At 46.1% G+C, this 11841-nt stretch overlaps 2 protein-coding genes across 2 annotated transcripts; both read left to right on the top strand.

Annotated features, from left to right (window-relative positions):
* The first annotated feature begins 764 nt into the window (after window positions 1-764).
* LOC115965146 (probable inactive receptor kinase At1g27190) lies at window positions 765-1196 on the top strand. Its single transcript, XM_031084336.1, has one exon. The coding sequence runs from the start codon at window positions 765-767 to the stop codon at window positions 1194-1196; it is 432 nt and encodes a 143-aa protein (XP_030940196.1).
* A 2619-nt stretch (window positions 1197-3815) lies between these two features.
* LOC115965145 lies at window positions 3816-4961 on the top strand. The gene is made up of 2 exons (XM_031084335.1): window positions 3816-4253; window positions 4395-4961. Exons 1-2 carry the CDS (start codon window positions 3816-3818, stop codon window positions 4959-4961), a joined length of 1005 nt encoding a protein of 334 aa, XP_030940195.1.
* The last annotated feature ends 6880 nt before the right edge of the window (window positions 4962-11841 follow it).

Raw genomic sequence — 11841 nt, 5'->3', positions numbered from 1 at the left:
GTACCTTTAGCCACAAGATCTCATAGCAAACTCGTCTCCACTAACCCCACAAATTCATCACTTGCATCCTGCAATATTAGTCAATATTACTATTTGTTTGGGGAAGTAGAGGTAGGATGGCACAAAATTCATTTAATTGTCCTCCTTCTTCCGCTTTTAATGTCTCTTCATGTAAAATTTGCTTTATTTTACTTCTAGATAATCATATGTTTTGTCATAAGTATAAAAGGGAAAACCCTAGCCACGTTTTCAGTTGTTGTTTATGCTGTGTGTGAATCTCTTGTGAGATCTAGAAGTGTTTGCCTTTATACATACTTAGGGTTATCAAGATCAAGATTGATGTCGAGAGCTTGATGATTGTTTCAGTTGCTGCATAAAGAGCTTAAAGAAAACACAAGTGGGAGTACTTGTGGTTGCTGTGAATCCAATAAAGAAGTAGTCCGTGGACTCGGAGTTATCACGTGGTTGTGGTAGTAAGTTTTCTACTCGAGGTAGCAATAGAATGTTAGTGGTCTAAGTCACTATTGTAAAACTTCAATTCTTTCATAGTGGATCTAGTTTACCTTGAGGATAGCTAGGTTAAATCCTCCTCAAGTTTTTTATTGGTTTGGTTTTCTTGGGTCATCATATCATTTTGTTATTTATTTTTCCGCTGCTTTACATGATATGATTGTTATTGTTTTAACCTAGATTTGAATAATATACCTAAGTATTCACTTAAATAATTAATTAGGTTAAATAATCTAATTTACAAGGATCTAAAAATGTACAAAAAGGATGTCTATGACTTTGGAATTTTGCTTCTTGAGCTAATTACAAGGAAGGAACCCATTGAAATTAATAGTTTTTCATATGGTTGTAATGGGAGTTTTTTTGATTGGATAACTCACCTTTTGAGCAATTCATTTGATCTTCACAGTGTTATTGATAATTCTCTGATTGGCAAAGGATTTGATGGTGAAATCTTTGAGTTACTTAGAATTGCATGTACCTGTCTTAACCCCTTCCCTAGTCAAAGGCCAACAATGCTTGAATTGTACAATACAATAAGTACTTTTGCGGAGAGAGATGGCATCACAAATGACTCTGAGATATTGATGCAACCTGAAATTGCTATTGCAAGTAGCTCAATTGAAATTAATACAATAAGTACTTTTGGGGAGAGATATGGCATCACAAATGACTCTGCAATCTGAAATTGCTATTGCAAGTAGCTCAAATAAAATTAATACAATAAGTACTTTTGGGGAGAGATATGGCATCACAAATGACTCTGCAATCTGAAATTACCATTGCAAGTAGCTCAAATGAAATTGTTGAGCTAGAAGTTGCACAGACCAATTGAAGCATGGTATACAAAGTGTAGCTTTCACATTTCAAAATATACGTAATATTTGCTGTCCTAAACGTTATTTGGGTTACGTTTTCTTAATGTAATATTTTTTCTGCCCTTCACTATCTTTTTGTTATTTTTATCTCCTGAAATAAGAATAAAAAAATAAGGATTCTAGGGGTTTTGGAGCCACTGCAGTGGGAAGGGGAAACCAGACATTTGTTGAGGTTACAAAGAGAGACTAGTTGTATAAATGTTTTTCAAGTAGACTATTGTAATTGGCTCTTCCAGTGAATTTTTTATGCAATTAGATGCTGGAGTGGTTTTTCTTTGAAGGAATTCTTCATTGGTTTTCCATTTGCCAAAATGTTGTGCTTGGCTATTAATTATTGCTTTGTGCACTGGATACAACTTTTAAAAAAAAAAAAAAAAAAAATTTCTTCTTGTGTATGGAATTCCTAATAAATTTGCGTGATCTATCAATAAATCCACTATATTATTATTTGAGGTGAAAATAGAATTTTCCATTTGGTATTTGTAGGGATTGGGTTCGAGCACCTCTTTCGTGAGAGAAGTGGGTTCAAGCCCAACTAGCCCAATACAATAAATTTGTAGAGAGTAGGTTTAAGAACTAAGCTTTAGTGAGGATTGCAATGACTGAACACGGTCCTGAATGGATTGGATAACAGATATGCAAGTTTAAGCTGGAAATTCTGTCCTCGGGCTTTTCATCCAAGGAGCTTAATGTTCTTCTTATTTCTTTGGCGCTAGGTTACAATGGTCCTGGAGATGATACATAATGCTACTGACTTCTCTCCCTCTTTTTCTCGATCCCCTCTTCATGGAGGACTTCTTACATTATATAGCCCCTCTCAGTTGATCTTGACCCTCCATCTGTTGATCATGCAAGTCATTACTCGAGTGTTTGTCCTATCAGCCACCTTCCCCAGCCCTCTGGACACACAACCAGGCATGGTAGGATCAGGCCCTTATCAAGCACGCTCCCATCAGCCCGACCTAGCCAAATCCCAACAACAGGGTAACTTCCCCAACCCTGAGTGAGCTCGAAATGAAGAAAATGGAAGGTTCCGGGAGGGAAGTGTGAACACCACTCAAACCAGCAAAAGCCATTCTCGTGTGGGCAACCACGTGCTCCAGAGACAAAATAACAACCGGGCCACGCAACCAGAAGAAGTTAAGAGTCACGTATCCTAGAGACAGAATGATAAGCGAGCCATGCAGCGAGAGATAGACGACTTGAAGAAAAAGTTGCATCATGCACAACGAAGGCAATCCCATTCCAAGCATGACATGCCCTCCGATGACGAAAGTGATGATGATTATAGGCAGAGATCACGAAGAAGAGCATTTCTGAAGGCACGAACGTGAAAGCCCATATCCTAGGGGCTTGGCAAGCGATGCCCTGAGCAGGGCACTGGACCAACTCTCCAAATCACCTTTCACGTGCCACATAGAAGGGGCTACACTTCCTTGATGGTTCTAGTAGCCAACCTTCACCCTTTATAACGGCAAAATAGACCCCGTGGAGTACGTGAGCCAGTTTAACCAAAGGATGGCTATCCATTCTAGAGACGAGGCACTAATGTGCAAGGTTTTTCCATCCAGCTTGGGACCTGTGGCGATGAGATGGTTCAATGGCCTGAAGACGAATTCCATAGATTCGTATAGGTAGCTAACCCAAGCCTTTGGCTCCCGTTTCGTTACAAATAGCAGAGCTCTTCAGCCCTTGAGTGCGTCGTTATCGTTGTCCATGCATGATGGAGAAACTCTAAAGGCCTACTCAGACCGTTATTGGGAGATGTATAATGAAATGGAAGACAATTTTGATGAAGTCGCCATCAACACCTTCAAAAATAGCCTCCCGAGCGAGCACGACTTGAGGAAGTCTTTGACAGGCAAACCTGTCACCAGTGTGCACCAATTGATGGATTAGATTGACAAATACAAACGAGTAGAGGAAGACCAGCTGCAGTGTAAAGGAAAAGAGAAGGTTATCCCCCAGGAGAAGAGGGATTTCAGGTCGGACCGATACAACAGCAACCGCCCGAGGAGAGATTTCATAGGGCAATCCAGAGCAACCAACACACAAACTGTCAACGCGGTATTCCGAGAACCAGTACATCGGGTGTTGGAGAAGATCAAGAACGAGCCATACTTTAGATGGCTGAATAAGATGGCCGGAGAGTCCACGAGGTGCAATCAGAACTTTTATTGCCAATACCACCAAGACCACGGGCATACCACTGAGGATTGCAGGAACCTTTGGAACCACCTGGACCAGCTCGTCCGAGAGGGAAAGCTGAAGCACCTCCTGCATCACTCCAATAGGCATCAAGGCTAGACCCATCAGGAGCCCCAGAGAGACACTGCCCTAAGGCCGCCCGTAGGGACGATCAATGTAATCTTGGCTGCACTAGGAAGAACCGGCACACGTCCTTCTCGAGTGTTATTTGTGGCTCAAATGCCTGTCGAGGAATCCCAGCCAGAGCCAAAGAGGGCCAGAAGGAATTTTCACCCGTTCTTGAGCTTTTCAGAAGAGGACATGATCGGAATCACCCAACCCCATGACGATGCGCTATTGATCACTCTTAGAATCGGGGGCTACGATGTGAAAAGAGTGATGGTGGATGGTGGCAGTGCTGTCGAGGTCATGTACCTTGATCTCTACAAGGGGCTGGGGCTAAAATCGAAGGATCTGATGCCCTATAGCTCCCTTTTAATGACCTTCGATGGGAAGCTTGTTATCCCAAAGGGCATGATTAGGCTACCCATCCAGACCGGCCCAGAGATAGTGGAAGTAAACTTTATCGTGGTGGACAAGTACTCTCCATATACGGCCATCGTCGGTAGGCCCTGGCTCCATACCTTAGGGGCTGTTGCCTCCTCATTGCATCAGAAGGTGAAGTTCTCGTCGGGGGACCAGTTTCTCGAAATCCGTGGATGCTAACCCACGGTGAGGCAATGTGTGGTGGCGGCCGTATAACATCGGCTCGATGCGAAATCCTCGGCTTCCGCTGAGAAGAATTTCTAGCAATTAAAGACCCCAAATTCGCCCCCTGACACCACTGTCGACGAGGCAAAGTGCAAGGACTTGGAAAAGGTGGTTATTGGCGGCGACTCGGAGAAAATATTTTGGGTAGGGGCTCAGCTGCCTCTTCAGGAGAAGGAGGAGCTGATTGAGTTTCTTAAAAGAAATATTGATGTATTTTCATGGGATGCTTGCGATGCCCCCAGGATCGACCCGGACGTCATCTGCCATTACCTCAATGTCAACCTGGCCATCACTCCCAAGAAGCAACCACCCTGTTGCCCGTCAAAAGAGCATGCCGATGCGATTAGGGACGAAATGGCAAAGCTTAAACGTGTTAGGGCTATCAAAGAAGTCTTTTACCCTGAATGGCTGGCCAACACTGTGGTGGTCAAGAAGAAAAGTGGGAAATGGCGAGTTTGCATGGACTTTACAGACCTGAATAAGGCGTGCCCTAAGAACCCGTTCCCAATGCCTCGGATAGACCAGCTAGTGGATGCGATAGCAGGCCATCCTCGGATGAGCGTCTTAGGTGCCTTTCAAGGCTATCATCAAATACCACTAGCGTTGGAGGATTAGGAGAAAACGGCCTTCGTGACACCTACTGGGAACTACCACTACAAGGTAATGCCGTTTGGTCTGAAGATCACAGGATCCACTTATCAACGGATGATGACAAGAATGTTTGAGCCACAATTGGACAAGAGCATCGAAATCTATGTCAATGACATGGTGGTGAAGAGTAAAGCGGTGTCCAAGCATTTAGGGGACCTTGGCAGCACCTTTGACGTCTTAAGGAAGCATAAGCTACGCCTAAATGCTTCCAAATGCTCATTTGGCATAGGATCAGGCAAGTTTTTGGGCTACATGGTTACTTATAGGGGAATCGAGGTTAACCCCGACCAGATCAAGGCTATAAATGACCTGAAACCACCACAAAACGAAAAAAAGGTCCAAAAGCTTACTAGGATGATCACAACCCTCAATCGATTCATTTCCAGGTCGGGGGACAGATGTAGATCGTTCTACCTCTTGATTAACAAGTGGAAGGGGTTTGAGTGGTCCAAGGACTGTGTTGTGGCCTTACAGTAACTCAAGGAGTACCTATCCCGGCTACCTATCATGTCCAGCCCCGAAGCTGACGAAGTCTTATACACATATATTACTGTGGCCCCCCATGCTGTGAGCTTGGTGCTAATACGGGATGACAATGGCATCCCAAAGCCAGTCTATTACGTGAGTAAGTCACTGCATGAAGCTGAGGTCAGATACCTACCCCTGGAAAAGGCCATACTGGCTGTGATCCACGCCACGCAGAAGCTTCCCCATTATTTCCAAGCCCACACAGTGGTTGTTCTAACCCAAATACCCCTAAAGTCTGTACTTCGAATTGCTGATTACACTAGAAGGATCGCCATATGAAGCATGATTCTGGGAGCTTTCGACATCAAATACATGCCTCGAACCTCTATAAAGGGCCAAGTCCTAGTTGACTTAGTGGCCGAATTTGCTGAACCACCAGTGGAAATAGTGGCAAAGGAGCAAAACATGGATGGAAAATTGGTTGGAGTAATCTCTGCACTGGGACCCCCATGTTGGAAGGTGTACATTGATGGCGCAGCGAATCAAAGGGGATCCGGAGTGGGGCTAGTCCTAATATCTCCTGAAAAACCGTCATAGAGAAGTCCCTTAGACTTGGGTTCCCGGCCACGAACAACGAAGTCGAGTACGAGGCCTTGTTACAAGGAATTGCCATGGTATTGAAAATGGGGGGAAGAGCAGTGGAGATGTTCTCAGACTCGTTCCTGGTAGTGGGCCAGGTAAAGGGGGAGTTAGAGGCCAGAGATGCAAGGATGCAAGAGTACCTAAGCCGGGTCAAACGCCTGCAGTCGGGCTTCGATCTTTTCAGCCTATCACACGTCTCTAGAAGTGGAAACACTCATGCAGATTCACTGGCCACGCTTGCCACATCCTCGACAGGGGATCTGCCTCGAATTATTCTTGTCGAGCATCTGGATAGAACGAATAAGGTAGTGCAAGACATGGTCCCTGTTCATGAGGTTAGAGTGGGCCCTAGTTAGATGGACCCCATGGTGAGGTTCCTCAAAGATGACATCTTGCTCGAGGAAAAGTCGGATGTAGAGAAAATACCAAGAAAAGCTCTTCGGTTCTGGTTGTCCGAGGATCACAAACTGTACAAACGCTCATACTTCGGGCCATATTTACTATGTGTCCACCCTGATGCATCATAGCTACTGCTTGAAGAACTGCACGAAGGGATCTACGGGAGTCACACAGGAGGAAGATCTCTGTCCCACCGAGCCATTACCTAGGGATACTGGTGGCCGGGGATGTAGAAGGAAGCCCTGGAGTACGTTAAGAAGTGTGAACTAGTGCCAAAAGTTCATCCCAAATATTCATCAGCCAGGCAGGATCCTCAACTCTCTGTCCAGCCCATGGCCGTTCGCCTAGTGGGGCCTAGATATTGTGGGACCTTTTCCGAAGGCAGCATGAAATAAGAGGTACCTACTGGTCGGTACATATTACTTCACCAAATGGGTCAAAGCCGAGCCCCTGGCCAACATCAGGGATGTGGATGCTAAAAAATTCATTTGGAGAAACATCGTTACATGATTCGGGGTCCCTCGCACCCTCATTTTAGATAATGGACTCCAGTTTGATAGCAAGGCTTTTAGAAGATACTGCTGTGAACTGGGGATCACTAACAGGTACTCAACTCTAGCTTATCCTCAAGGGAATGGATAAGCCGAGGCTGTCAACAAGGTTATAGTTAGTGGGCTTAAGAAGAGACTGGACGATGCCAAGGGAAGATGGGTAGAAGAGCTGCCGCACGTCTTATGGACTTATCGAACTACACCATGACGGTCAACAGGGGAGACACCCTTTGCCCTGACCTATGGGGCCAAGGCTGTTATCCCCCTAGAGGCAAACTTCCCAACGCTGAGGATGGGCTCCTTCACCCCGGACGGTAACGATGAACTACTGGGGAAGAACCTAGACCTGATCGATGAACGAAGAGAAAAGGCAATGATCCATTTAGCCTGTTACCACCAGAAGCTCAAATAGGGTTATGATGCCAATGTGAAGCTCAGAGCACTAGCACTAGGGGACTTAGTGCTGAGGAAAGTTATGGGAGCTGCGAAGAACCCATCCTGGGGAAAGCTTGGACCCAATTGGGAAGGACCGTACCAAATTACTTCAGTTGCAGGGATATGAGCTTTCTACCTGGAAGACTTTGATGAAAAGGCTGTACCCCGTCCATGGAATGTAAATAACCTGAGAAGGTATTATTATTAATAAAAGCATTTCTCTTGTTCAAATTTCGAGTCAACCCCGATTACATTCTTACATTCTGGCAACCGTCCAAGTGCTAGAAAGAACCAAGGTCTTGCATGGTCCTCGGACTCAAACCTATGGGGAAACTAGTTACTTCAAGAAAAGTCTAAGTGCTAGACAGAACCAAGGTCTTACATGGTCCTCGGCCTCAAACATATGGGGAAACTAGTTACTTTAAGAAAAGCCTAAGTGCTAGACAGAACCAAGGTCTTGCATGGTCCTCGAACTCAAACCTATGGGGAAACTAATTACTTCAAGAAAAGCCTAAGTGCTAGACAGAACCAAGGTCTTGCATGGTTCTCGGACTCAAACCTATGGGGAAACTAGTTACTTCAAGAAAGATCTAAGTGCTAGACAGAACCAAGGTCTTGCATGGTCCTCGGACTCAAACCTATGGGGAAACTAGTTACTTCAAGAAAAGCCTAAGTTCTAGACAGAACTAAGGTCTTGTATGGTCCTCGGACTTAAACCTATGGGGAAACTAACTACTTCAAGAAAAATCTAAGTTCTAGACAGAATTAAGGGCTTGCATGGTCCTCGGACTCAAACCTATTGGGAAACTAGCTACCTTAAGATTTGTAGAAGTAGTGGATATGGCCTAAGAACACACTCGGCACCTCGGATTATACATTTAGCCCCCTAGAAATATGTGTAGACGCGAATTAAGTGTCCCCTTGGCGCTGGTAAGTTAGAATTCAGGGAGTTAATTTCAAATATATCATATGCATAACCATTCATACACGTTAGGATAACTAATTCACAAACCATGAAATTCGCAGCAATAGTAATATCGATGATGGCAACAAACGCATAATTCAAAAGAAAAAGGAAGAAAGGAATTCCATACATATAGTCGAAAAACTTAATTACAAAACCATTCCAAGGTCTTTAAAATAAAAGAGAACAAACTAAAAACCAAAGTAAAACCAATACAAAAGTTGGCCGGGACCCCTACTTCTTCGACTTTATTTTGGCCCCTTCCTTCGGGAGTTGAGCAGGATTAGCCTCAGGGCCCTGGGAGACATCCCCTTCCTTGGGGAGCCGAGCAGGATTGGCTTCAAGACCCTTGGAGACATCAGCAGGGGGAATGGTCTGAAGGGGTTGAACCAAGAAGGCCGGCTCCTCGGCATCAAAGACCTGAGCACTAACTGTGGACTTGGCAGCCTCCTAGGGCACTTCAGGATTCTGACCTCCAGGTGTTTCTGTCGCCCCAGGAAGCTGTCCCCCCTTGGTTGGCTCGTCAGGAGTGGGAACGACCTGAACAGCCTTTGGCTGAGCAGCCTCAGCCTCCTGTGGAGCGCTCACAACCTCGGAGCTGGCAGAGGCGGTCTCCCGGACGGCCGGAGGATAGTACACCTTCTTTGCCTTCCACAGATCGGACGAAGCCTCCACCCTAGCTTGTTTGAGGGCTTCAGTCCAGACTTAGGAGCAGTAGATCCTGCATACTCCAGGGATCTGGGCTTTGAGAATGGTCTGGGTATCAGCCACCCCCGCGTTATAAGCCTCCTCCTCGGCTTTGTCCTTGGAGGTCTCAGCCTCTGTCCTGGCAAATTTAGCCTTTGTCTTGGCCTTCAAGGCTTCGTCCCTAGCCCATTTCGCTACACCCCTAGCCCTCTCTGCCTCGGACAACTTCTTCTTTAAATCGTCGATCTGCTTCTTGGCAATCTTCAATTGATCCTCGGCGGCGAGCAAGCGCCTCGTCTAGTCCTCGGCCTGTCTCTGGGCACCAGCCAAGCCTGCTTCAGCATTATCCCTGGACTTGGTCATCTCCTTCAACTCCTCCCTGACCTTCGTGAGGTCAGCCTCGGAGTTTTTGAGGGTTCGCGTAGCCTTCACGCGCTTATTATGCTCAAGTTCCATGGACTTGCTCTGCTTTTTAGCCTCATTCTCAAGCCTATAAGTGGCCTGGACGACCTGTCAATTGGAACAAACACACTATGAGTGGGAAACTTAGGAGCAAAAGTCGACGGAGTCACAAGTATTAGAAGCCTTGCAATCCCCAAGTACCTCTTCACGCTAAGGAAAACCTATTGCATCCTCATATTCTTCAACTCGTTCATGTTAGTGGGAAGCAGCAGGGTCCTCTCCAACGCGTCGGCCATATAAGCGCCTTCACCATCTCGAAAGCTTCTCAGGGATGCATCTTCCATCAGTGGCTCCCTATGGAGCATTGGGGCAGGAAGCCAAGCATGGGGCGCGGATTGGGCACCGACCTCTTTCCCCTGGCCTTGATGCCCAATCTTTAATTGTTTATGAGCTTACGGGGCTTCACCCTTCTCTTGAGAAGAGCAAGACTTCCCACTATCCATTAGCTCCTTATCCTTGGAACTCCTCTTCCTCTTTGGATCGGCAGGCTCAGGCCGAGGAGGCAGAGTTGATTGGGGAAGGGCAGGAAGTCTGGGTCGGGGAGATTATGACTGCGATCTTGAGGGAGAAGACCTGGTCTGGACAGGCTGGGGTTGTGGTGGGGGAGGTGTAAGACTGGATTGAGACTTCCCTGGTGCTCTGCTACAGTGATTTTCTGAAGCTGAGGATCGCCAGCTCTAATCACGTGCCTCGGGGTGGTGAATGACTTTTGGATAGGATCATACCCTAAGATTTTGTGAGCGGCTCTGACTTGGTTATCCTCTTCGTTTACAAAAACCACCGCCTTGAGAATGGTCTCTAAATCCCCTCGGTTGGTCAGATGAAAGTGTCGTTGAAAGGCGTGCGGATCTGCAAAAAGAAGACATGTTCATAATTAGTAATCGAACCATACAAGTTATGTTGGCACAAAAGATTAGCCCCTTCCTACTCTCTATATGCCACCTGGTTCGCCCTCCACAGTTGGGCAAGGAAGGCCATCGTGCCACTCCTTGGATATAATAAGGAAGTCCTTGTTCAACCCTTTGCTAGACTTGGGGAGGCATTGAATGAGCTGAACCTTATCGTCCCTCGTCTTCATGTAGTAGGATTTGCCCTTCAAGTGCTGAAGGTTGTAGCACCAGTTCACATCGTGATGGGTCAATCGTAGCCCCATTTTCTCGTTTAAGGCGTCCACACAACCCAGGATCCTAAACAAATTGGCAGCACACTGGGTGGGAGCTAATCGAAAGTGCCTAAGGTAATCCTTCATTACTGGCCCCATGGGGATTCTTACACCCCCCTCTATAAAGGCGAGTAGGGGAATCACCACCTCGCTCGTTCTTCTCCTAAAGTGCCATTCCCTTTCCTCACAGTACCTCAAGCCTACATTGGGGGGGATCCTATAATCGGCGATGAACTTTTCCATCGCCTCTTTAGATTCAACCAACTTTTTTAATCTACCCATCTCTAGAAACCGCTAAAGAGATTCAGGGGATGACGAAAGAAGGGGAGGAGCAAGAGAAATATAAACTTAGAAGAGAGGAAACATGAGTTAGTGAGAGTAGAGAACTTACAGAAATGAGGAAAAGTTCCTCAGACGGGCTTTTTATGCTGGAGAGAGACTTGAGTTTGGCTGGAAGTTTGACTGAACCCAGGATATGTGCGCCAGAACTCTTAAGTGCGAAAGTAGAGAGACAAATCAGTTCAAAAGATTATTTATACCTCCCATTAAAAGTAACTGTGCGGATTTTCCTGCCCATAGAAGTAAAGAAATCTCCACCGTTAGATCACCATCGCACCGTTGAACGTGGGGAGCACATAGCTGCCCGCATTTAATGAAGACACGCTTCGTATACCAAGGCGCCAGGAACGTGTCTCGGGCAGACGAAGAGGCTCTAGAATTGATAGATGATAAGACTTGACAAGCCATGACGGAGACCCGATGTCATCAAAACCCTCATTTCTGTCTGAGGAGCTGGATAGCAGGATTTTGAGGGGCTATTGTGGGGCCAAAGAATTTACAACCCCGACCCACTTTATACCGGGCCTAAGGCCTGCGTCGAGGAGAGACGTTGTTGAGGACGTACAATGAAAATCCAAATGGCATAGAGATGTAGCTGAGGACGATCTTGTCCTCGGCATTCCAGAACCCAAAAGGAAAGAACGGCACGCCATCAAAGGCAGTCCCTTAGAGCACTCCTAGAAGAAAGGACAAGTACAATAGGACACGCACGGAAGTACAGTGTAAGAGCGGTTC

This window comes from Quercus lobata, chromosome 10 (assembly GCF_001633185.2).
Source record: "Quercus lobata isolate SW786 chromosome 10, ValleyOak3.0 Primary Assembly, whole genome shotgun sequence".
In the NCBI taxonomy this organism is placed as follows: Eukaryota; Viridiplantae; Streptophyta; class Magnoliopsida; order Fagales; family Fagaceae; genus Quercus; species Quercus lobata.
The sequence above is the reverse complement of the archived record's forward strand: the minus strand, read 5'-3'. Positions and strand labels throughout refer to the sequence as shown.